At 36.7% G+C, this 23,143-nt stretch overlaps 1 protein-coding gene across 1 annotated transcript in view; it reads left to right on the top strand.

The window, feature by feature from the left end:
- Positions 1-19,301, top strand: part of SCP2 (sterol carrier protein 2) — a 29,997-nt gene extending 10,696 nt beyond the window's left edge. Inside the window, exons 9-16 of the mRNA XM_063297963.1 lie at positions 1,079-1,229; positions 2,472-2,619; positions 5,198-5,305; positions 9,331-9,484; positions 12,036-12,129; positions 14,869-14,998; positions 16,142-16,221; positions 18,225-19,301. Of these exons, the coding sequence (XP_063154033.1) occupies positions 1,079-1,229; positions 2,472-2,619; positions 5,198-5,305; positions 9,331-9,484; positions 12,036-12,129; positions 14,869-14,998; positions 16,142-16,221; positions 18,225-18,320 (961 nt within the window). The 3' untranslated portion in view covers positions 18,321-19,301. The remainder of the gene's footprint in view (positions 1-1,078; positions 1,230-2,471; positions 2,620-5,197; positions 5,306-9,330; positions 9,485-12,035; positions 12,130-14,868; positions 14,999-16,141; positions 16,222-18,224) is intronic.
- The last annotated feature ends 3,842 nt before the right edge of the window (positions 19,302-23,143 follow it).

Below are 23,143 nucleotides of genomic sequence, written 5' to 3' on the forward strand. Positions count from 1 at the left end.
GGTCCAGGTTACCTGAGGAACCACCTCACCCCTGCTACATTGACCCATCCCACCCGGTCAGGCAGCGTTGGCATGTTACAGACCCTGTCCGTGAGGGATTGCCAATTGGCAAGGTCCAGGAGGAGGGCCTTCTCTGCTGTGGCCCCTGCCTTTGGAATAATTTACTCCCAGAGGTGAGGCAGGCCCCCACTCTCCTGCCTTCAGGAAGGGAGTTAAGACCTGGATGTGCCACCTCGCTTGGGGCAGGACGAGGGGTATTCAATCTTGGAGGTGGCTGATACCCTGATGCGGCCCCGGTAAATTTCGTTAAGGCCATCTTGGACTTCATATTTTATATTTTATGTTTTATATTTTATATTTCACATTTTATATTTTTATATTTATTCATATTTATATTTTATAATGAATCCCTATTCTTTTATTAATTGTAAACTACCCAGAGTTGTCATGGTATGAGATGGGCGGTGGAGAAATTTAATAAATAAATAAATAGGCAAAATAGCATGTTTACATGTTAACTGCAAGTCTCTGCTATGGAATTGCCTTACAACTAACTAAGCAGTCTTAAGCCTCATAGTTTCAGTGGTACAAATTGGAGCATTTGTTGAATTCTCACGTGCTACTGTAAACTTTTTAAAGTATTTCAGGGGAAAACGCTTGCATGGCTAGATATTGTAGTGGGATGCCTTAGTCAGAAATGGAAATCCTGGCTTGAACCCAGCCTGTTTAACTGCCTTTTGGCGCTTGGTCGGTAAATCAGCTGCTGGGCAGTCTCAGGTGTAGCAAATGTAATTGCTGCCAAGGCTTTGGTCAGCTCCTTTTGCTTAGGCAGCCAACATCTCAGTGCTTCATCTCCCACTTAGTGATTCTTTCCTTACTGGCCCCCATCATGACCTCATAAATCCACACCTTGATCTCCAACCTGAAAAATGGTAAAGCTGTTGGAAGTGAGTTGATAACAGCAGAACTCTTAAAGTAAAATCCAGAGTGGTGGCCCCTGTATTGGTGTCCCTTTTTACACATATAAATTGTTCAGTGAGTGGAACAGTCCATAACCATCCCTGTTGTGTGTTTTAAGCCCAACATCTGATGGTGCGGCAGCTGCAGTCCTTGCTAGCGAAGACTTTGTGAAGGAGCATGGATTGGAGCCGAGAACTATAGAAATTTTGGCCCAAGAGATGCGGACTGACTTCCCAAGCACATTTGAAGAAAACAGCTGCATTAAAATAGTAAGCCTGATCTTTTAATGTATAGAGTAGCATGTGCTTTACATGAATATTTAATACCTATGAAATACATAAAATAGTTTAAGGACTCTGCACAAACTGAAATGATAAAATAGCCCCTGCTTGCTAGCTAACAATAAAGAATATATTATATTTTTAAAGGAAAAGGAAGCGGGGAGGAAAAAAGGAAGCAAGCATTGGAGCTGGGACTCTTGTCTCTGGCAAACAGCTGCCTGTGAAGAGCAGGAGATTTTCTAAGCAAAAAGGGTACCTGCAGTGGACACATTATAGGATGGGAGATCCATGGGGAAAAGGTTATGAAACAAGAAGCCAGTGTTTCTCAACCTCAGCAACTTTAAGTTTTGTGGACTTCAACTCCCAGAATTCCCCAGCCAGCCATGCTAGCTGGGGAATTCTGGGAGTTGAAGTCCACACATCTTAAAGTTGCTGAGGTTGAGAAACACTGCAAGAAGCATTCCATTTAAAACCCATGCTCCAAATCTAACTAAAGAATACCAAATTGCCAAAAGAGCACCTCTTGTTGCACATGGAAGGATCATAGAAAGAGCGAGAATGAACAGGTATAAAATGATTTGCTCATTACTTTTAAAGAAGTCTAATTTTGCACTTTCATAATTCATTGAATATATTTAATAGAATGCTTGGTAGACTGACTGTCCTACTTTGTTTCAGCCATGTCTAAAATTAAACTTTTCCTGGACATGTAACAGTATAGCTTAATTCAAAATAAAAGTATCCCATTTTGAGCATCTTGGAATAGCTGGATGTATATTTTTAACTTGCTGCTGCTGCTGCTTTCAGTGCATTTATTTATGCACATGTTGCATTTTGATGCAAATTCACTGAAAATGTATATATTCATATAAAATGATGGAGAATATGTACAGTGGACAGCTCATTTATTATGCATGGTCTTCAAGCATGTATTCACACATCAGCACACTTTATCTCTCATAATTTCTTTTTTTTCTGTTGTCTCCCCAAAATAGTGCTTCTTGATTGGGGCAATGTCTTAAATACTAACAGACTCTGCATATGCAGTCTATTCGTATTTGTCCATGTTTCTGGTTATAATATTCGAAATGGTTAGTTAGTGTGCATGTGTATATATTCTTAATTTCCAATTTTAAAAAAAGCCATTATATTCATCAGACAATCAAGTGGAGTTCAGAAAACAAACATTATTCAATGAAATGCATTCTGGTTGTATTTTGTTTCTCATAGATTGGTTATGATATGACACAGGAGGCTGCAAAATGTTGTTTTTCAAAAACTGGCCTAACACCAGAAGATGTGGATGTGATTGAACTTCATGACTGTTTCTCTGCTAATGAATTAATTACATATGAAGCTCTGGGACTCTGTCCTGAAGGTATTCCTTAATATTAAAACTACTAGACACCTTCGCCATAACCAGCATACAATTAAGTGCACTTTACCCCATGTTTAATTCTTCAAAACTGACCTCTGGAGGGAAGAGGAGTTGCAGAAGCTTCCAAGCTGTCCTATTCCCCCTCTGAGGCCTTCCTTCCACCACCCAGGTAAAAAGAACACAGTGGTCTGATCCTCTTTGTTAATACTGCCTTTGAAGACGGTACTAGCCTTTATGTATTAGAAGGAATAGATTTAATTACAGGATTCTGTATCATTCTCTTCAAAGTCCAATACAGGTAGTCCTTGTTCAGCAACCAAAATTGGGACCAGTAACTCAGTCATTAAGCAAAGCAGTTGCTAAATGAAACCGCGACTGTGTGTATGATCTTACTTTAGCTTTCCTTTGCTTTACAGACCTGGAAAAGTTGTAAATGCAAGGATTTTCGTAAAGTTACTTTTTCATCATCATTGTAACTGTGAACGGTTGCTGTACAAGGCAGACGCTAAACGAGGACTACCTGTACACTGTGGTATTGTAAGGATATTGGGTTGAGTTGTGGAAGTGCTGTCTGAAATGAGGCTGAAGTCAGACAGCGAGCATTGGGTAGAGACATGAAAAAGACTGGAGGATAATGCAGGAAGGGACTAAGAAGATCTTGACACATGCTAGCTGTTTATTTAATGTTGCCTGTACATCTGTCAAAGAGTGTTCTTAGCCATATAACTTGCCTTCAATATTTTTGAATGGGAAATGCAGCAATATAGCAGAGCAGAAGGAATTTATCCATATGAAGTTAAGGAAAAGAAAACATTTTTAAGTAGAAACCATTGCACAGATATTGTTGTGCTGTCCCTGTTAAGTAAATAACCATTCTGCCCTATTAATACCACTTTAACCAAAAGCTGGAGAACGAATTGTGGTGAAGGGAAAACACCCTCCTCCTTGTAAGTCAGCCATAGCTCCTGACTGTCGGTGCCTGTGGACTCAGGGCTGGCTAACCTTAAAGGCTGCTTTGTCAAGAGGGCAGGTATGAGGGTTGGAGAAGAAGGTGGAGGAAGATGGCAGATACCAGACAGCAAAGTCTGCAGAGGAAATTCTCTTAAAAAGGCCTGGATGAACAGAGTCCCGCACCTGTCTAGACTACTTATTTATTTATTTAATTAATTAATTTGTCCCCGCCCATCTCCTCCCAGCGGGGGACTCTGGGTGGTTTACAATCATTGATTAAAACAACAACCATACAATAAAAATAAAACATACAAATATAAAATTACTGTAATAAATAAATATAAATAAGAGTAAAAAAGTAAAAAAGTCCAAGTGGCAGGAGAATCTGATATAGTCCATATGTGGGAGGAGTGGACTAAGAAAGCAGCCATCCCCACATAGATCTATTCCCCTCTCCATCCCAAGCGAGACGGCAGAGCCAGGTCTTCAGGCTCCTCCGGAAGGCCAGGAGCAATGGGGCCAGTCTCTCCTCCGGGGGCAGCGTGTTCCACAGGGCCGGAGCTACTGCAGAGAAGGCCCTGCAAAGAAGGCTGCCTGGCTGGGACCCGGCTCATTTGCCAGGCCCTAAATAGAGCTGGTTCCTCTATTGGAATTCCTTATGGGAGGAAAAGAAGGGGCCAGAGGCCTCACAAGGAGGGATTTGCCTGTCTGCTGAGACTGGGACACCCATTGGGTCTTCTGGTGTGAAGGAGGATGACAAGCCTCAAACTGCTGCTGCCTGTCCCATTTTTCTCTCTTGATTTAAATATTTTATGCTTGGACTGCTGACATCCCAAAGAGACTCTTTTGTTTTCAACCGCTGACTCTGAATGCTTAAGGGTCTGGGAATAATAAAGTGCAGCAGGTTTTCCACATCTTTGCAGTCCAGGGTTTGTTTGGTGGCACTCACAAGTCAGCTCCGCACCTCTCTGTCTGCAAGGGGCTTTGCCACATGAGTATGTAATCACCTACTATAAGAACAGCCCTCAATTAATACAGTGAAGGTTGCTAAATTAGACTGCTAAATTGTGTCCTATTGCATCTCTGCATGTGATCAAACTTAAAATAGGTTTTGGTACTAATTTTATTACTGTAATGTTAATCCTTCTAGGATATTAATGGGGACATCTTTTTTTTTACGTTTGTGTTGTGCTGAATGCCAGCGTATTATAATTAGTTATCAATTATGTCTGGAATGAGTATTAGAAAAGAGCAGAAGTTGCTCTTCAGAATTGAAGGTGAGAGTAAGACAAGCAAAGAACTTAAGAAACGAGGCAAGAATTATCTAGGAAACAGATAGGCAAGAAGAATTACTTAACATCCGTCTTCACTCTGAAAGACATTAGAGAAGAGCCTCTAACAGAATATCTAAATTATTAGTGTAGAGAGAATACTTGAATACCAGAAGTGTGAGGTAATAAATAAACTGTAAGATAATGGGTTTGCTGCAGCTGCTACTGTTGTTATTACTACTACTACTACCATCATGATTTCTGTCCTGCCTTTATGTCCACAGAGACTTCAGAAGTTTGAATTTAGGAAGTAGGAGGTATTATATGCATTAATAATTTCCTTTTTTTCTTTTAAGGAAGAGCTGGTGAGCTGATTGACAGAGGAGATACAACATATGGTGGAAAGTGGGTTATAAATCCCAGTGGTGGTTTGATTTCAAAAGGACACCCACTGGGTGCTACAGGTAATTCAGTCTCTTATAAGGCTTTTAGTATCTGTATAGAGGAAATGTGCAATTTTATTTAAAGAAAAAGCTAAACTGGGCGATCTTCACTGTTGGAATCAGTCATAAATAATTACCCACATGGACCTGCCACTTTGACAAGATGGTATAGCAGGTAACATTTGCTGATCTTATGCTCATTTATCTGGCAGTAAATCCTACTTGAATGCACTGTTATGGTGAAATGTCCATAACCACTTTAAATGCACACAAACCCTTTCTGGCCACTTCAAAAGACAATTCCAGCTAGCTGGAATATTTGGCAAGGAAATTGGTAGGCCTGGTAGTATTCCATAGGGTTTGCTAAGAGCTCTTTGAATTGTTCCAATCTTTCTTCACACCTTCATCTTTTCACTGTGAAGATAGTTCTTTATCTAAAAAAACCCTGCAATGCACGCGTTTCTTGTTATCACAAATGTACTGGTTTGAACTGAATTGGGGGGGAAATGTATTTTTTTAAAATTGGCTTACTCTGACCCCACATCGCTTTTTGAAATTTGAAAATTGTAATGCTTGTCTTCACTTTGATTTCAGTGTATATACAGAAAGATGAATATTCGTAATCCCTAAACTGAGAAATGTTGGTTAATATTTTTGTTAGAAATAAGTAAGTTCTATGTGCTCATAATCTGATTTAGAGTACTTCTAGACAAGAGTTGGTAAAGTCAGTCACTCAGACCACATACCATTAAATCCATACCCAGTCACCCAAATAAACAATGAAACTGGGATAGATTTGCTATGACACTCCAGTGTTCAGTATCCATAATATCACATACTTAAATTCTTAAATGTTCTTGGGATTAAGAGTAAAAATCCTATGAATGGAATGTGTAGACATTTTACTATGTTTTGCAAGTCAATGGGAGCTTCTGAATTTGAGTGACATTTCAGTAAGATGTGGCAAGGGGCTCTGCAGTTTTCTATTTTAAAAAAAGGATGTCTCTCTCCAGGGCATGCCCAAATCCACAAGATATCTGGAGTGACTGTATGCCCAAGCCTAAGCATTTACAATATTACAAAACTTGTGAAACTAGTCATACTGCATTACAAATTATGCTGATAGGATTTCTAAAACTGAACTGTCTCTTGAGTGAAGCTCACATCCTTGAGTCTGCATCAACATGTCCATGTTATTTTCTTAGCAATAATGTGAAAGTGTTCCAGAATGCTTTTTCAACTTCCCAGTCTAATCTATAACCCTGGTATCCCATCCAAGTACAGCCAGAACCTACCCCACTTAGCTTGTCAAGCTCAAACAAAGTTGGCTGGATGCTACACATTATCTCCCCATGCAAGCCGTTTCTTTGTGTGTTTTCATGTTTGCTCACCTGGTTATGAACTTGAGTTTAGCTACTGATCCTAGGAGTCTTGCACTCAGGACAGATTATATTTTTACTTTTAGTCAAATATTGTTGATCAGTTGGTGATGTGCCCCTCTAGTCACTTTCCTCTTTAAAAATTGAAGGAATTCATTTGCAGATCATTTGTTTAAAGTCATTCATGAACTGCCTAGAACTGCTATCCATAATCAGTGACATGGAACAACTCGTTAGTTTATTCTTCTTGGCTAGCTTGTATATTTAAAGCATATTTATCATGTTTATCTAAAAAAGCAACTGTAATCTGGCTGTTGAGACCTCAAATATTAAGGGTATGCAAATACAGAAAATGCTGTCTTAATGCCAAAAGCTAAGTTTTAGTCTGTCATTCTGTGCAAATATATTGACATTTGCTTTGATTTCAGAGGGGAATGTAACTGCTCTTTGAACAGGGTGATGAACTCTTTTTATTGCTTAGACTTAGATCAGCTTTTTAGTTATTTCAGCGTGATTGCTCTCTCCTATCTGCTGGCAACATCCCAGAGGGACCCCTAAGAAGGGAGAGGGAAGTTACATTTATACTTTGCTTTGTAATGCAACCTAATTCCTAGTTTCCATAGTAGGGATCTGCATCACTACTAGAAAAAAACTCAAATGTTGTCAAGTCTTGCATGACTTAGAGCAGTGTTTCTCAACCTTGGCAACTTTAAGATGTATGGACTTCAATTCCCAGAATTCCCCAGCATGTGGGAGTTGAAATCCACACATAAAGTTGCCAAGGTTGAGAAACGCTTAGAGGCCTTATTTGCAGGAAGGCAGATTCTGATTAAATGTTAGGAAAAACTCTGTATCATTAAGAGCAGGTCTACAGTAGAACCAACTCTTTGGGAAGTGGTGAGTTCCCCTTACTGGATGTCTTCATGCGGAGGCTGGACAGCTTTGTCCAGAATGCTTTAAGTTGGCCACTAGTACTGATCAAGGGGTTAGCTTTGATGACTTGAATGAACCCTTCAAATTTTGTGATCTTATCAGGAAAAGACATATTTTGTTGTCATTTGTAATAAAGCACTTTGAAAAGGTAAACACAAGGGGGATTACTTGGAGCCAGACTTAATTGGTTCTAATTTATATTTTCCCTTTAATGAATAACTGTGGAAATGAGTTTGCATGGTAAAAAAAAAAGGCTCTTTAACTCTCCCAGTGGCATGCAAGCAGGTCACAAAATGCACACTTTCAGATTAAATTAATATCTGCTTGCTTGCTTATTTATTATTGCTATTAGCCCTGCACAAAATACCTTGCAGCACAGTAACAGGTTTAATGGTCAGGTTTTCAATATCAGATGGGATAATACTGCATCTTCATTGTAGTGTTCATGGCCACTGTGGGATAATGGTTAAGGTGCTGGGCCAAACCACCCCTAGGCACTGGGTTACTTTGAGCTAGTCCTTATTTCTCAGTTTAACTTTTTTTATGGGTGAAGTTGGAGGATTTACTATATATTCTGCTTTGAGCTCTCAGGAAAAGGAAGAATATAGATCTAATCCATAAATATGTTTGATTCCATGCTTACCCTGAATTAGCCCTCATGATTGAAAGGGTAAATTCACACTGCGTTATTTGGGACTGTTGCCGGTGCTGGTGTCAGGGCTTAGCATCTCCAAAAATTTGCTGCTTTGTTGGAGTTCTGCCACCAAGGACACCCAAGCTCCTTTTACTATAGCTTTTTTTTTTCCTATTTATTGACCCAGTCACCCTTGTGCTCGATGAATCTATGGGTTATTGGTGACTCTCATTGGCTTGTTCCTGCTAAGTATCTATTCAGTCTCATTTCTGCTATGAGAAGAAATGAGACTTTTGTCTGGCCCATTTTGACATCTTCCCCACAGCTATATTGGAGAATAGATACCAGAAAACCAGAGATGTAGATCTTGCTTGGCTAATACATCTTGATGGCACCAAGTTGGCATAAAATTGCACTAAGTCATAATGCATTGCCATTTAATTAGTACAACTGAACTTAGTAATGGTTTTTCTTGGTCCCTGTTTATGGGGTTTTCAGCAAAAGCATCATGTCATACTGAAATTCCCTCTTGGCTGCCAGGTGTTCCTCCTCCTCCTCCTCACTACTTTTAAGTTCATGGAAAGTAAGCAAAAGACAGCTGGCTGCTCCCTCTCCTCTTTACCAAGATATTTCTTCACTTACCTCTATGGAGCAACAGAGCAGAGGCAGAAAGTCCACTTGTTTTCTAAAGAGGCCAAACTGTTAAAGAGAAACATTTGAATCCACAGTCTTTGTTTTAAAGTGTGCTTTTATTCTTAACTGGTTTTAGAGTGATTGTTACTAAGTTTTCTTTGATGTTAAAGATATGTCAGCTGTTCTGAAGTACACTCACAATATTTTTATCACAAGAACAATAGTAGAACTGTAGAATCCAACACCTTGAGAAATTTTGGGAACCCTATTTTTTCCAGTCCCTACACATGGAGAAGGATATTCCATTTAAAGACTAATGTTCACAGTGGTGGTTGTGATGCAACTTTTTAATAGAAGGCTTAATCTTCGGTTTCAAACACACCCATTCCTTTCTTTTCTTTCAAGTTGGGTGTAAACTAGATCTTGCAATGCAGTTTGATCTACAGACTCTGTGTTTGATGCGTTAGGTCTGGCACAGTGTGCTGAACTTTGCTGGCAGCTCAGAGGAGAAGCCGGAAAGCGGCAGGTTCCTGGTGCAAAGATAGCTTTGCAGCATAATTTGGGCCTTGGTGGTGCAGTTGTAGTATCTCTCTTCGCAATGGGGTTTCCAGAAGCTGTAAGGTGAGTGCTGAGTCACCCCTTGATGAATTCCTTCCCCTGTGCAATATATGTCGTTTCTACTGTAGTAATTTCAGCCAGTTAGTCTCAGCTTTAAATATGATTAATGTGCCTGCCGTAAATAACCAAATTAATGTGCCTGCTGTAAATAACGTATTTCTACCATTGTTTCCCACTCTAATTCTTGCATAATTAAAATAGGCGGTTAGAAAACATCCTGCTTACAACAGGAAAAATATTGGGTCATGGATGAAAAGTTCTTGCTCAGAATCGTTTTTTTGAAAGAGCAACTTGTTTTGTCAGCTACTAGAAATTTTGCATATGATTTTGTTCACGGATCAAAGAGTCTATCTTAATTATGTCTTCCAAGTCTGGTTCCATATATATTTTTTCCCTTAAAAAGCTTTAAAAAACCGTAAAGTTAAAAGAATGTATAGAACAAGTTTCAGTACTCAGAGATAGTGAAGTTGTCTAGAAAAGATGAGGACCAATTTTGCATGCATAATATTATGATTTGAATTAAAATTACTCATGCTTTATAGCCTGTGGATTTTTCGTTTAGGCAACTGTTAAGGGTATCCAAATTACTTCTGACGGTTGTGATAAACAGCATGGAAATTTAGATTGCATAAAACTTTTTTAAGCAGTTAGTAATTATTTCCTGGGGTCCTGTGCTTATTTAAAAATCTCCTATTTTCTGCATTTTTTCACCTTATATTTTACATGTGAAAGAGAATTGCCTACATGTTCTTAGTACTTTTTCTTGCTAATTATAAGGTGGGCAGCAAATTTCTTGGTATAAATAATGGTTTATTTGTTAGATTTATCAACTGCATTCCCAGCTCCACAATACTTTTTCCACACAATGTTGCAAAACTGGCCTGAGAGATAGAGATAGTGATTGACCGGTCACCCAGTGACCTTTCATAAATGAGCATAGACTTGAACCAGGATCTCTATGGTCCTAGTCCAACATGTTTAACTACTACAGTACATCAAGTACCGGTTCAGTACACAAATTAACAACAGTGGTCCTGTGGAGGTCTTTCCAGTTAATAAGCAGCCTTAGTGTAAGGTAAAGAAAATGCATACAAGGATAAAATCTTTAGAAATAGCAGATTATGCTGAGTGAGACTAAGAAATTCTTGGTGGCTTTCAGATTCAGAAAAGAGTACTTAGGTTCCCAGTGTGAAAAACCTAATGGGAATAGTTACCAGTCTGAAACCAGCCTGGATTTCTGATGACCAGCTCTTTGAGATAAGCCAGGCCAAGAAACAGGGATGGCAGGGATTCTGGGAATGCTTTTTATTGTAATAAGGTGGTATAAAAGAATCTCCTCCAAGTTTTTCTCTGTCCCATTTTATACTAAACAAACTCAGGATGGGGTTATTTTGAGTTTCTATGCCCCACTTCCCTCTTTCTCAGGACTGTGTCATCTTCTCTGAAAGTAATGAATTTAGGAGAAGTTTGTTGAACTAGTAATACCTGAAATCTGTATTATTATTTCTCAAAGTGAATTCATCTTTCCTCACATTGCCATGTGTGGTAATTATCTTGCTCAATTGGAAAATGAAGCATTTCAGCTTTTATGTAAATTGCATCCCACCGAGGGCTTAAGCTAGATTGCATTATTTATATCTTTATCCTGTTTTATTTTTACAGTAATCTGTGGAGAAGGTTAGTCTGAGATTTTGCTCATGGCAATCTGAGGTGGGGGTAGTGGGCTGAGTGAGGAGATAAAGATGAACTCAGACAGAAACTATCTCAAGTACTTTTCAAAGAACTTTTAAATTTTACTTATACTGTTAATTGTTTTTCTTCTGGTCGTGAGTATGTTGCAAAATTATATTGCTAAAATCTTACATGATCAGTCAGCAAGGGTATGTATGCAAGTGGAACATTTGGATTAGCTATTGAGTAATTAAGAAAAAGGTAAACTTGCTTCATCATTTTCATTTTATGGTGTTATAACTATTGCCAATAGATGTTTTGGCCAATTTACATATAGTAATTCGTAACTAGTATAAAGTTCAGCATTTGTTTTCTCATCACATCTAAATTGTTTCTATTTCCATTCACCTCTCAATTTTGATTAGACTTTTTTCCTCCAGAACACAGTGTATTTCTTCTTGAAAGAGGAGAATGTATAAAATATTCTCTCCCCCCCCTCTCTCTCACACACACACACACACACACGCACAACCCTCTGCTTCATTAGTGAAAGGGCAAGCACTTGGTCACAAACAGGATTGGAACTTAGTCTTTCTTACCTTGCTATCTCACTTATGGGAGATCTGTGAAGAGATACAAAACTGTGTCTGAATTGTTGGTAGAATTTTATCATTACAGTTCTTTCAAGTTTGCAGATTGTAGGGGTGGTTCGATTTTGACTTAATGCTTTTGAGGCATTGTACTTCGTAAACCATGATTATGCTTAATATGTGTGAATCTAGCTGCAACACATGCAAGCACAATCATTAAAGGGAAGACTGCATGGAAAATTGCTTGTTGAAATCTGCTTATATTGATATTAAGTTACTTTTTCCTATTTCAGGAATCGGCAAATCCAGGCCATTCCCACTAGAGCAGTGGTTGATGGATTTAAATCAGCACTTGTATTCAAAGAAATTGAAAAGAAACTTCAGGAGGTTTGTAATTAAATATGCTTATAAAATAAATTGCCGAATAGTAACTTGCGTGCTGGCAAGGAAATATTTTAAGTACACAAATAATTATTTTCTTTGAATCTGGCTGGTCTGCCAAAATTAGGTCTTTTTGATTGTCAGATTAATTTTCCTCCTAATGAGTCCTTTTCCCATACAAAATAAAGAAAAAAGAGGTTAGAACCAGGAGACAGAACAGCCTAAGACAGCATAATTATTTTTGTCTTCACCTTAATAATGGCTGTAATAAGTTTCTGATATACAAACTGAGCTAATTTTTTTAAAAAAATTATTGGCCTTTGGTACTGGAACTATGAGCCTTGGGTCATTAATATAACTTTATGTGCTGGAATTTCATGAGTAACCTTGGAACTAGAGATCCTGATCGTGTTTTGGTGATATTATAAATCATATAATAGGAACTATTGGATTGTTAAGATCGCCACTTCATACTGAGGATAGGGAGTCATATACTTGACTAGTCTCCCATGTTGTGGAAAAAAAGACTTTGCATGTAAGCAAAACGTTCACAGTAAAGTGTGTTAATCTACATCTCTCTGTTTGCCTTGCCTGTCTGCAATTGTTTCAGCTCTTTTCTAGGCTGAAAATGAAATCTGGGACAGGGCAAGATTCAACTTGATTACTGGTAGGCAAAATAATTACCTACTATGGTGTAGATTCTGGAGATAAGTATTTGGTAACTCAAATAGTTACGTCCATTATATTTAGTACTGCAACCTGAAGCAATTTACTCAGAACGAAGCCACTTTAAGTTTCAGAGGTGTTACTTCCTTGACATTGTTTAGTAGCTTCCCACTACGTCTCCCAAAAGAGCATTTTTCAGGAAAGAGTGCTTGTACAGCATTAAGGAAGGAGCTGCAGTTCAAAAACTTGCAGTTCTTTCTTTCAAACTGCAAGAATCCTAGAGGTGGATGATGTTATTGAGGCCAACAAGTCTAACTTACTGCTCAACATACAAATCCAGTTTTAAGGATCTCCAGCTTTTTGTTCCAGCAAAAATGATCTCATAATTTCCTTGGAAATCAGTTCCACTCTGAGTCTACTCTTTCTGTTAGCAAGCTTTTTCTCAGCATTCAACTGGAATATGCTTGCCTATAACTAAAACCATTATTCCATGTCCTCCACTCTGGGATAACTAAGAAGAGGAAATGAACTTCTGAGTGACCATTCTTCTCAGTTCTTCACTAGAATACTACTCTCATATCCTCCTTCAGCTGTCTATTCTTAAAGCTAAATACACCCCTCAACCTGTCCTCATTAGACTTAATTCCTAGGCCTCTGATCATTTTCGTTGCTCTTCATTGCACAGATAACAGTTTTTCAATCCTTATTAAAGGGTGAAGGGCAGAACTGAAAGAGTGTGACTATTCCAGTGTTTACCTTTTGGCAGCCACATAACTGCTAACTGATATCAGCTTACAATTATCTATAATTACATTTTTCCCCACAGGTATTACTCATGTATCACTCATCCTCTGCTCATGTATTTGATTTAATTTGTCTCTGTTAAATAACTTTGTCTCTATTAAAATTCACTTTGTTATTTTTAGCCTATTCCTCTAACCTGTCCAGGTCATTTTAAATTTTGTTTCTGTTTTCTAGACTAAGCTATCCTGTCCAATTTGGTATTGTCAGAAAAATTTCTGCCTTTCATTTTTTTCCTTGTTGTAATTGCTTGTGATTGGCCTTTTAATACTTCCTTTTTAAAATGTTCCCATCCACCTTGGATTTTTTCTAAAGCAACCTTTCTCAACCTTTTGACCCTGGAGGAACCCTTGAAATATTTTTCAGGGAACCCCTGCACTTTCAGGGTCAAATATAGGCCACAGGTCACATTACTATATTGGTTTCATGTGTAGGCCTGTATATATGCACCAACAGTGTTCTTAAACTAAAAATAAAGAATGAAACTTACCTCTTTAATGTGAAGTTGCCTGAATTTGAAGTAATTTTTTAAATAAATCGTGATCTCACAGAGAACCCCTAGTGACCTCTCCCAAAACCCGAGGGTTCCACGGAACCCTGGTTGAGAAACCCTCTTCCAAAGAAATAAAATTATCACTGCCCTTGGCAGTGGGTGTGCTAAATCTTGGCAACAACTCCATTACATTCCTGATCAGTAGTCTAAAGCGATAACGATATTTTATGAACAGAGGTTCTGGAAAACACACGTTCATTCTGTTCTTCATATTAGGTAGTCACCAGTTGTTATAAATCCGCTGTCTTCTTCCAGTAGTAACTGTGGCCACTGTGCTTTTCAGGGCCCCATCTTCTTGTCTTTTGTTCAGCATGATTTCTTGTTTCTCTCCTGGAAACATACCATATTCCTCCTGTGAAAGCCTGAAAGCTATTTCTGTGTTCCAGCTGTACAGAGGGTTTTTTCCCCCTAGTCACTCTCATTTATTGGGTTGACTCCCTTCATTGGTTCTCTTCCTTGTAGAGAGTTTCTTCCTCTGTCAGCTTCTATTGTGGCAACTCCTTTAATCCAAGAAATTTTCATCCTCCTTGGTGTCTCCACTTGCTCCTTCAAGTCTCTAACTCAAAGCAGTGATATCACATTTGCTTATGTTATTTGGAATCTTTAACCATTCATTCAGGATAATGACTGATGTCTGCAAGGCTTTAGCACAAGCTGAAAATGTCATGCATACCCAAATTAAGATCCTCTTTCAACAATATGTAAATATTACTTTATGATTATAGGAAGGAGAACAATATGTCAAGAAAATTGGTGGCATTTTCGCCTTTAAAATAAAAGATGGCCCTGAGGGTAAAGAAGCCACTTGGATAGTCGATGTGAAAAATGGTAAAGGTTGTGTGGATATTAACTCTGGTGAGTGGTGGTTTTTTTTTAAATAAAATGTTCTTAGATTGTTGGACTAAAAGGTAAATTATATCCACACTATGGGTGTGGATGAAGTATAGGAATGGACTTAATTAGAGAACGTAGCATTAGACCTGCAAGAAAATGAATGTAGTGTGATGCAACTTTTTAGTACACATGGAAGAGTAATATAAGCTATGTATTCTCGATGTAATGCTTTCTTGCGACTGGCCAATTTTGAAACACTTCTGAAACTGAAATATAAGGCAGAGGAAAATGTTTGAAATATTTCAGTTGTGCTCCCTTTTCCCTCTCAGTTCTTGACACAGCATTCTTGGCTTTTCTGCCTATTAGTTGGCTACATTATGAAAAGAGCTACTGATTAGAGTACTAACAGTAATCAAGTAGGTGACTAACATATTTTTTAAATGTAGACCACCAAAATGTTGTGTGATCACCTAGCCTCACTAAAAATTGCCATTGGAATATAATTTTGTAGGTGACAGAAAGAGAAAATTACATGAGGAGTAATTATATGAACCACAGTGCATTATATTTAATTTTAATTATATTTAAATTCAAACAAATTTTGTTTTTGTTCTGGCCCTGCTTACTTTTTTTGAGTATGACTGCTGGTATAACACTCCAAGATCAAATATTGGTATCAGCCCTGAAAAGTTATATTCCTCAATCTAGAATCTGTCTTGCTGTGGTTTCCTGAAGCTTGTAGGATTGATTGATTGATTGATTATGTGCCATCAAGTCATTTTTGACTCCTGGTGACCTCATAGATAGATTTCTCCATGATGATTTGCTCCTAATCTGGTCTTTCAGGTCTTCCAACACAATATATAAATCACTAATTATTTTTTTTATCCGAAGTTATTACATAAATTGAGTGATGTGACCTGGTTAATACTTAGCCCAGACTCTTAATGGTTGTTTTTTACTAACAGTTTTTCTATCATAACATTATCAGCTATAATTTTGACTTGTCTGCCATCAATGTTGACTTTTGATATCCTACTTTTAGCTAGTCATCCATAATTTGAAAGTAGAATATCCCCAAATACAGAGATCATGTTTTAGTAATTGGTGTCCTACTCAATATTCTAAATATTCTTTTTCTGGCCAATGTGTCTGCTACTATAGATCAGAAAGCCGACTGCACAATTGTAATGACTGATGATGATTTGCTGGCACTGATGACTGGCAAGATGAATCCTCAGACAGTAAGTAAAATGCAAAAGAAATCATACTACCTTCTGTTCTATGCATCTTTTATTTTATTGTGGAGGAGTAATGAAAACAGCTTTCCCTATTTTCTCCTCTCAGTTATTTTGGATTAAATGACAGTTAAAATAATTCTAGATGTTGTGAGTTCATGCTTAGTTCAGCGTTGCTAAACATGGCCAACACAGGCTACTTCCATAAATACATTTTCCTTTTTTTTAAATAGTAATTTTATTGAAAATTACAATTGCAAAGATAAAAACTAATACAAACCAAAAAAAATTAAAAGAATAAAAAGAAAAAAATAGGTGCCGAAAAGAAAAAATAAGTGAAAAAGAAAGAAGAAATAAGAATATAGTAAACACATCTCTTATCTATAAACAAATCCTTAAAGGCTCGTCATTTCAGTCCTAATCAGCAAAATTCTATTAAGAGTTACCAGAGATAACAACATATCTATTTTAGCCTTAATCAAATAAACCAACTTTATATTACTTCCTTTTACTTTTAACAATCTTGATCTTTAGTCCCTTCAAATAATGTCCTAGAACCTGATTTCTTTTCATTTTTTCTTTGTCCCATCTCACAAAATTCTTCAAAGCTTTAAAAAGCCTTTTTTTTTTTTTTTGTAAATTCAATAAAGGAAAATTATCCAGGTCACTCTCTTGGTTTGTTATTTGTATATACCTTTTAATTATTAAGACATCAGCTGCTTTCTTTTCTTTGTCCAGTGTAGCATTTTTTCCATATTATTCATGTAGACTGTCATTTTTAAATCCACTTTCAGATCATTCTCAGTCTTCTCTGGTAAAATGCGTTCTTCTTCCATAGTATCTTTGAAACACAGTCTCTCTATAGAGGCAGACACTCTTAAAATTAACTTCTGGGCCCATTGTTCAAAAATATCCTTCAATATGTCCAATATTAAAATATTTTTCTTCATTCTGTATTAGTAAGTCAAATTTAAGTGTTCTTCTCCTTTAATTGTAATCTTTAGTTCCTTCTGGTTCCCTCTAGTGTCCAATCTTCAAAGTCTCATCCTATCATTTTTTAAAATTCAAAACAAAAGCATTTTCCCATGGGAAGGATTCCTATAATTAATTCCAAAATCCATCTGGACCCTTAGTCTGTTTCTAACTTTCCAAAATCAAAGTTCTAATCATCGTTTTGCCATTTATTCCAAATAATAACAATAATAATAATTTTTAAGTCAAACTTGTATTTAAAACTTATTTTGCTAAGGATTGAAGGAAACTCACTGGGTGTTTTCAGACTTGTCAATCCAAAGGCTCCTAATAGCTGAAAAGCAGTTAACAAGCAATTCCCAAAAGTGATTAGAAAAGCAAGTATGTGAACCCAGTGTCCTTTCTGAAGGCGCCGACCATGGTTTCAGCAAGATATTTATTCCCTCATCTCCCAGAGCTCTAAACCTGCTGGAGACCGCTGTTTTGTGGTCTCCTGGCAAGGAGCAACTGTCTGGAGCACTTTTGGGGATCTCAAGGAAATACGAAGGCCCAGTCTACTCACTGGCTCTTCATTCTGCCATGGTTGTCAGTTTGCCATTTTTTCCCCAGAAGTCTCTATAAATACATTTTCCAAAATAATTTCTATCTGGCAGCAAATTAAGACTAGATTGAATTTTTCTTATCCTGAACATTTTAAAAAAAAAATAATCTCCCCTGCTGTTAATTGTGATTTTGGGATAATTATGATCAAAGTGGCTTTTGTATCAAAGCATCACTGAAAAATTATTTTGCCTAAAAAGGTAAAATGATTTTCCTTTTTGATCAAATTATTTGCTTTGTCTCCCATTTATATAAATTAAGTCTGTAGACTGATCTACCTGCATTTGGGAAAGATAACCTAAAATAAAATCACCTACTTAGTAGCCTCATTTTATATGGCTTCAGTCTTGAGAGGCATGGTCTTAGAAGATACTTCATTTAGAATTTAATGAAAACATTAAAAAGTAAAATGTAATTCTGTTTTGTTTTTAATCTAGGCTTTCTTTCAAGGAAAGTTGAAAGTTTCTGGGAATATGGGCATGGCCATGAAGCTACAGAATCTACAACTCCAAGTAAACAAAGCTAAGCTTTGAGCTACACTGACTGAAGGATGGAATGAAAACTTGGAAAACAAGTTCCTTAAGAACTAGGCTGGAACTAGATGTTGGAAGTAGCACGTTTTCCAGATATGTGTGTTTTACACTACCTTTCTTGAAGCATTAGTTTAATTGAGATTTTGGCATTGCCTTCCATAAAACCATTACAAAATTGATAAAATATTAACATTAAAATAGTCCAAGACTATTTTAAGAGTAAAGACCATATGGTGTGTAACAGACCCTGGTGCAAATCCATCTAAAATTACTTTTAAATATGTAAAATGAGGGATCAGTTGGCCATATTTTTGTATAATTTTTAACACCAAGAAGGGCAGCAGGAAAGAGAATGTAATTTGTTGGCAAAAATATCTCCACAATTTCATTTTTATTCTTTTATACTTTTCATAGCAGCTCAAGAAAAACTCTTGTATTTTGGCTGGAATCCAGTGAGCTGTTTTAAGCAGGCCCAGGTGCTCAGACATCTCTAGAGGAATCCCCCCCCCCCCCCCGGCAGATATACACATATATACAACCCCCTTCCATATCACAAATGGCTTTGCACATCCCAGTTTTTTCCAAAGGTGATTTGGAATTGGCAGGGAGATGTTGAAGTCCAAAGCTCCCACAGATGAGTAGAATTAACTGTATTTTTCTTTGGATCTAAAAGAATCTGCTGCTTCCTAAATTAACAAATAACGATTTTATTTGATTGGAAATCAATTTGTTTGCATTAATTAAACTAAATAAGGTAGCATTAGTTGTAATTAATATTAATTCTAGTACTTTTCTGCATATTTATAAAGACAAATACAAACATTTTAAATACTTGATTGGTTTAATTATGATATACTTAGATGTGGAAACTGGTGATTCTTTAATAAATTCCTTTATAATATGCTATTTTTTAAATCCATTCTGGCTGGAGGTAATGTATTCTGTTCTGCAACTTTCCTAGTAAATTTAAATTGAATCTTCTGTTTGCCTCTGTGGCTTCTTTTTTTTGGTCATATTGATTATAATAAAATAACTCAGAGAAGTAGTATAACTTAGTCATGTTAAGCATCAAAACAGCACATTGAATAATAACAGTTGCTTTGCGTATTGAAATAAAAATAACATACTTTATAGGTTAAGAAGATCTGTGTTACAATTCATTGAGTATCTGGCTTAAAACAGAAACTAATAATGGGTTTTTAAAATAATGGTCAGGACTAAAAAGTATATCTGTTTTATATATATATATATATATATATATATATATATATATATTTACTAAACTTTTAAAAAATAAATACAAACTAATATAAAGTAAAGAAGAAAAGAGAAGAAGAAAGCAAAGAGAAAGCAAAAAGTGCAAGAAAGGAAAAAAAAGTAGAAAAAATAGAAAAAAAATACAAAGAAGTAGCTTCTGATCTTATTTACAGCAGTTATAGGTACAATTATAAATTTGTCTCTTACTTGAGGGTTACAACTTAACTCTAATCTTTTTATAGTCTGTCCTGTCTAATCATCAAAACCATAAATCCTAAGTTCATTTTTTTCTGTTTTACGCAAAAAGTCCATAAGGGGTAGGAATAACAGAATTAAACTGTTTTCACAAGCAGACCATACGTTATGTTCAACTTAGGAATAGGTACATATAGTTTCACTTAAATGAGCATCATAAATATGCTAGAGAAATCTATTTTGTCTTTTATTATATACACAGATGATCATTTATGCTCCTAAAGATAAATTTAAATCAGAGGGATAGATGGACATGAAGACCAGAAAACGGAGCCACTATGTCTGCATATTTTAACTGAGACAAGTCTAATTTTGATAGATGCAGTTTTCACTGAAGAACACACACAACACATCAATTTTACAATATTTTTAAAAATTGTACAATATAATAAATAAATATTTTAAAAAATAGATGACACGTTTAGATCCAGATAGATGAATGTCATGTATCTATATATCAGCCTAATTTGAAGTCTTCACACTATATTTTTATTTTACACGGCGGGTTTTCCCAATTCAGTTTCAACATCTTCAAATAATATTAGCGGGACCCAAGCAAATTTCAGAGTTTCTAAGGCATATGATGATGATAAATGATTTATAGCGCTGCCCATCTCACAACAGTAACTCTGGGCAGCTTACAATGTTTAAAGCCACCATAACCCATGATCCCCTGGCTAAAACAAGAACCTCCCAAACAGTCATATCACCAGCAGAGCTCACCAAGCTTGTCCCAAAATGCCTGGCAGAACAGCCACGTCTTCAGACTTATGAAAAGCTAATGGGTTCCATGGCCTTTTCCAGCAGCCTCACCTACTGCATTAGTTACAGCTGCAGGGCCCCTTGCTAGGCATCACCTGTTTGCCTGCTTCTGGCCTCCAGTACCAAGCCCATTGACAAGCCTCTGCAGTGACATCGTGCTTTACGACCACATAACTTAGCGACAGAAATTCCAGCCCCAGTTGCTGTTGTAACCCAAGGATTACCTGTACAGCAAAATAGGTTTTGTATTTGACATTGCTAGACTTAAATCTTTGGACTGATAGGATACCTTTGTAATCGCTTTCCATTTCATAGCATCCTGCTGATTGCTTTGGGTTTATTCTTAATGTCCATTGTAGGTTTTTATGTTTTGTTGATACTCTTTTTTATTGTTTTTAATGTGTTGTTAGCTGCCCAGAGTCATATCTGCAAGATGAGAGGCTATGTACTGTACATCAATATTATTTATCATAAGCAAGGCTTTAAACCTTGCCCATAAAAAAAACTTCTATATTTTGCTATTATCAAAATAGATAAGTACCATTTCTGGATTTTAGAATTCAGTACCCTTCCTAAATCTCATTGGCAACATTTGCCATTAGAAAATGTTCTGGAGGTCATCCGCTGAAAGGAATTAATAGCATAGGAATCTGACCTTGCTATTTAAATTATGGTGAACAGGCATAGTGTTACATTTGATGTTATTTTTTACACTGCGTGGCTACTTTTAGGCAGCTAATGAAGTCACAAATCACCAGCGACTGACACATTAGGAATTTCACCTCTGTAATTAAAAATTATGAATAACATATTCTCTAAAAAGGTTAATGACATATTTATTCAGTGTGTAAATATTTATACTTTTGAAAATGTTAGTGGATATTGTCAGATTATATACTTGAGCTTTTATCAATACAACTACTTCCAACTTTTTGATCACCTACAGCCTCCTTTAGTAGCTGTTTCTGCATTTTAGTAGACCACTTTTCCTTAATCTAATGACCTCCAGATGTGTTAGACCAGTGTTTTTCAACCTCAGCAACTTCAAGCTGTGTGGACTTCAACTCCCAGAATTCTGGGAGTTGAAGTCCACACAGCTTAAAGTTGCTGAGGTTGAGAAACACTGTGTTAGACTATAACCATCATCACTAGTCATCCTGCCTGGGCAAGATAAAGGGTAGATTTTAATACATCTACAGCCACAGATTAAATGAATTAACCATATTTAGCTGATGTACCATATATGTCCTGTGAATATTTGGTATATTTTCTCATTTTGCGTAACTTTAAGGTTGGTAAATTGTATTCTCTGATTTTAACCAAAATCTAGAACAAACTGGCCTATGGCTTAAAAATGCATTAAAATGTGATCAGGATAATAATTTCTAATACTGCTCATTAATCAGTTTTAGGAACACTGCCACACACTATGTTGTATTTCCTGAAACATCCTATAGATAAAACACTTTTTGTCATACTCTGCCTGTCAGCAGAGCATTAAGTTATTCCACCAATGATATTTAGTGTGAAGCTGTGGTCCCCATAATACCCATACCATCTCTAGATGGCGCCAACTCACTTCTAGATAGATTTAATAGCAAAAATAGTCATACTGTATGTGCAAGATCTTTGTTCTTACCTGAACAACAGGAAGCCTTTTTTAATCTTCCTAAATTATGCTTGTTTTTTGGCCATTGCTGATCCTAGTTGTATAAACAGTCCAACACACATATCCTTCATACAGAATTGGTTTTCACTTAATCACCATTGACAAATCAGTTACCTACAGTGGAACAGGTTTTGTCTAACTGACATTGGAATGCCAGTTGTGCAGATTACTGTGGGATGGGATTTTCAGAGTTGCTTCACACACAATTTTTTGAGCTGTGTTCCAATCTTTCCCAATCAAGGAATCCTCCAGACCAAAATTCCCAGAATTCTCAGCAATGACCATGTTAACTAAGGAATTCTGGGGTTTGAAAACAACACATCTGGAGGATGTCCAGGTTACATGTATAGATATACATTCAACAAATATTTTGGAGATGTATATAATATGTATATATTCACCAGATGACCAATTTAGCTTTACCAATTCCTTTTAAACTATGTTGACGTGTTAATAACATAGAGTGTTTCTAAGTAATCCATCGCTTGAGTCAGCATGGAACTATGAATTTTATTTTTAAAAAATTACGCAAATAAGTGAATGCCCAGTCAAATAATTTATATGCAAAGTCCAAAGTAGTCCTTTAAAGCTGTGCTGAGCAAATTTGGGGTTTGGGAATCAGATTGATATTAACAATAATAAGCAGAAGCAAATTCTTAAGTACATACCTATACTAAAGACTCTTTGGCAGTCGTATTTTAATGCCTTGTTTGTTTGTTGTTTTGTTTTTTGTGCCTTCCTGGTGACTACCTGGACTAGTCCCTGCAGTTTTCTTGGCAAGGTTTTTCAGAAGTGGTTTGCCATTGCCTCCTTCCTAGGGCTGAGAGAGAGTGGCTTTGTGCCTAACGCAGGACTACGACTCATGGTCTCCTGATTTCTA

This window comes from Candoia aspera, chromosome 3 (genome assembly GCF_035149785.1).
Source record: "Candoia aspera isolate rCanAsp1 chromosome 3, rCanAsp1.hap2, whole genome shotgun sequence".
NCBI lineage: Eukaryota > Metazoa > Chordata > Lepidosauria > Squamata > Boidae > Candoia > Candoia aspera.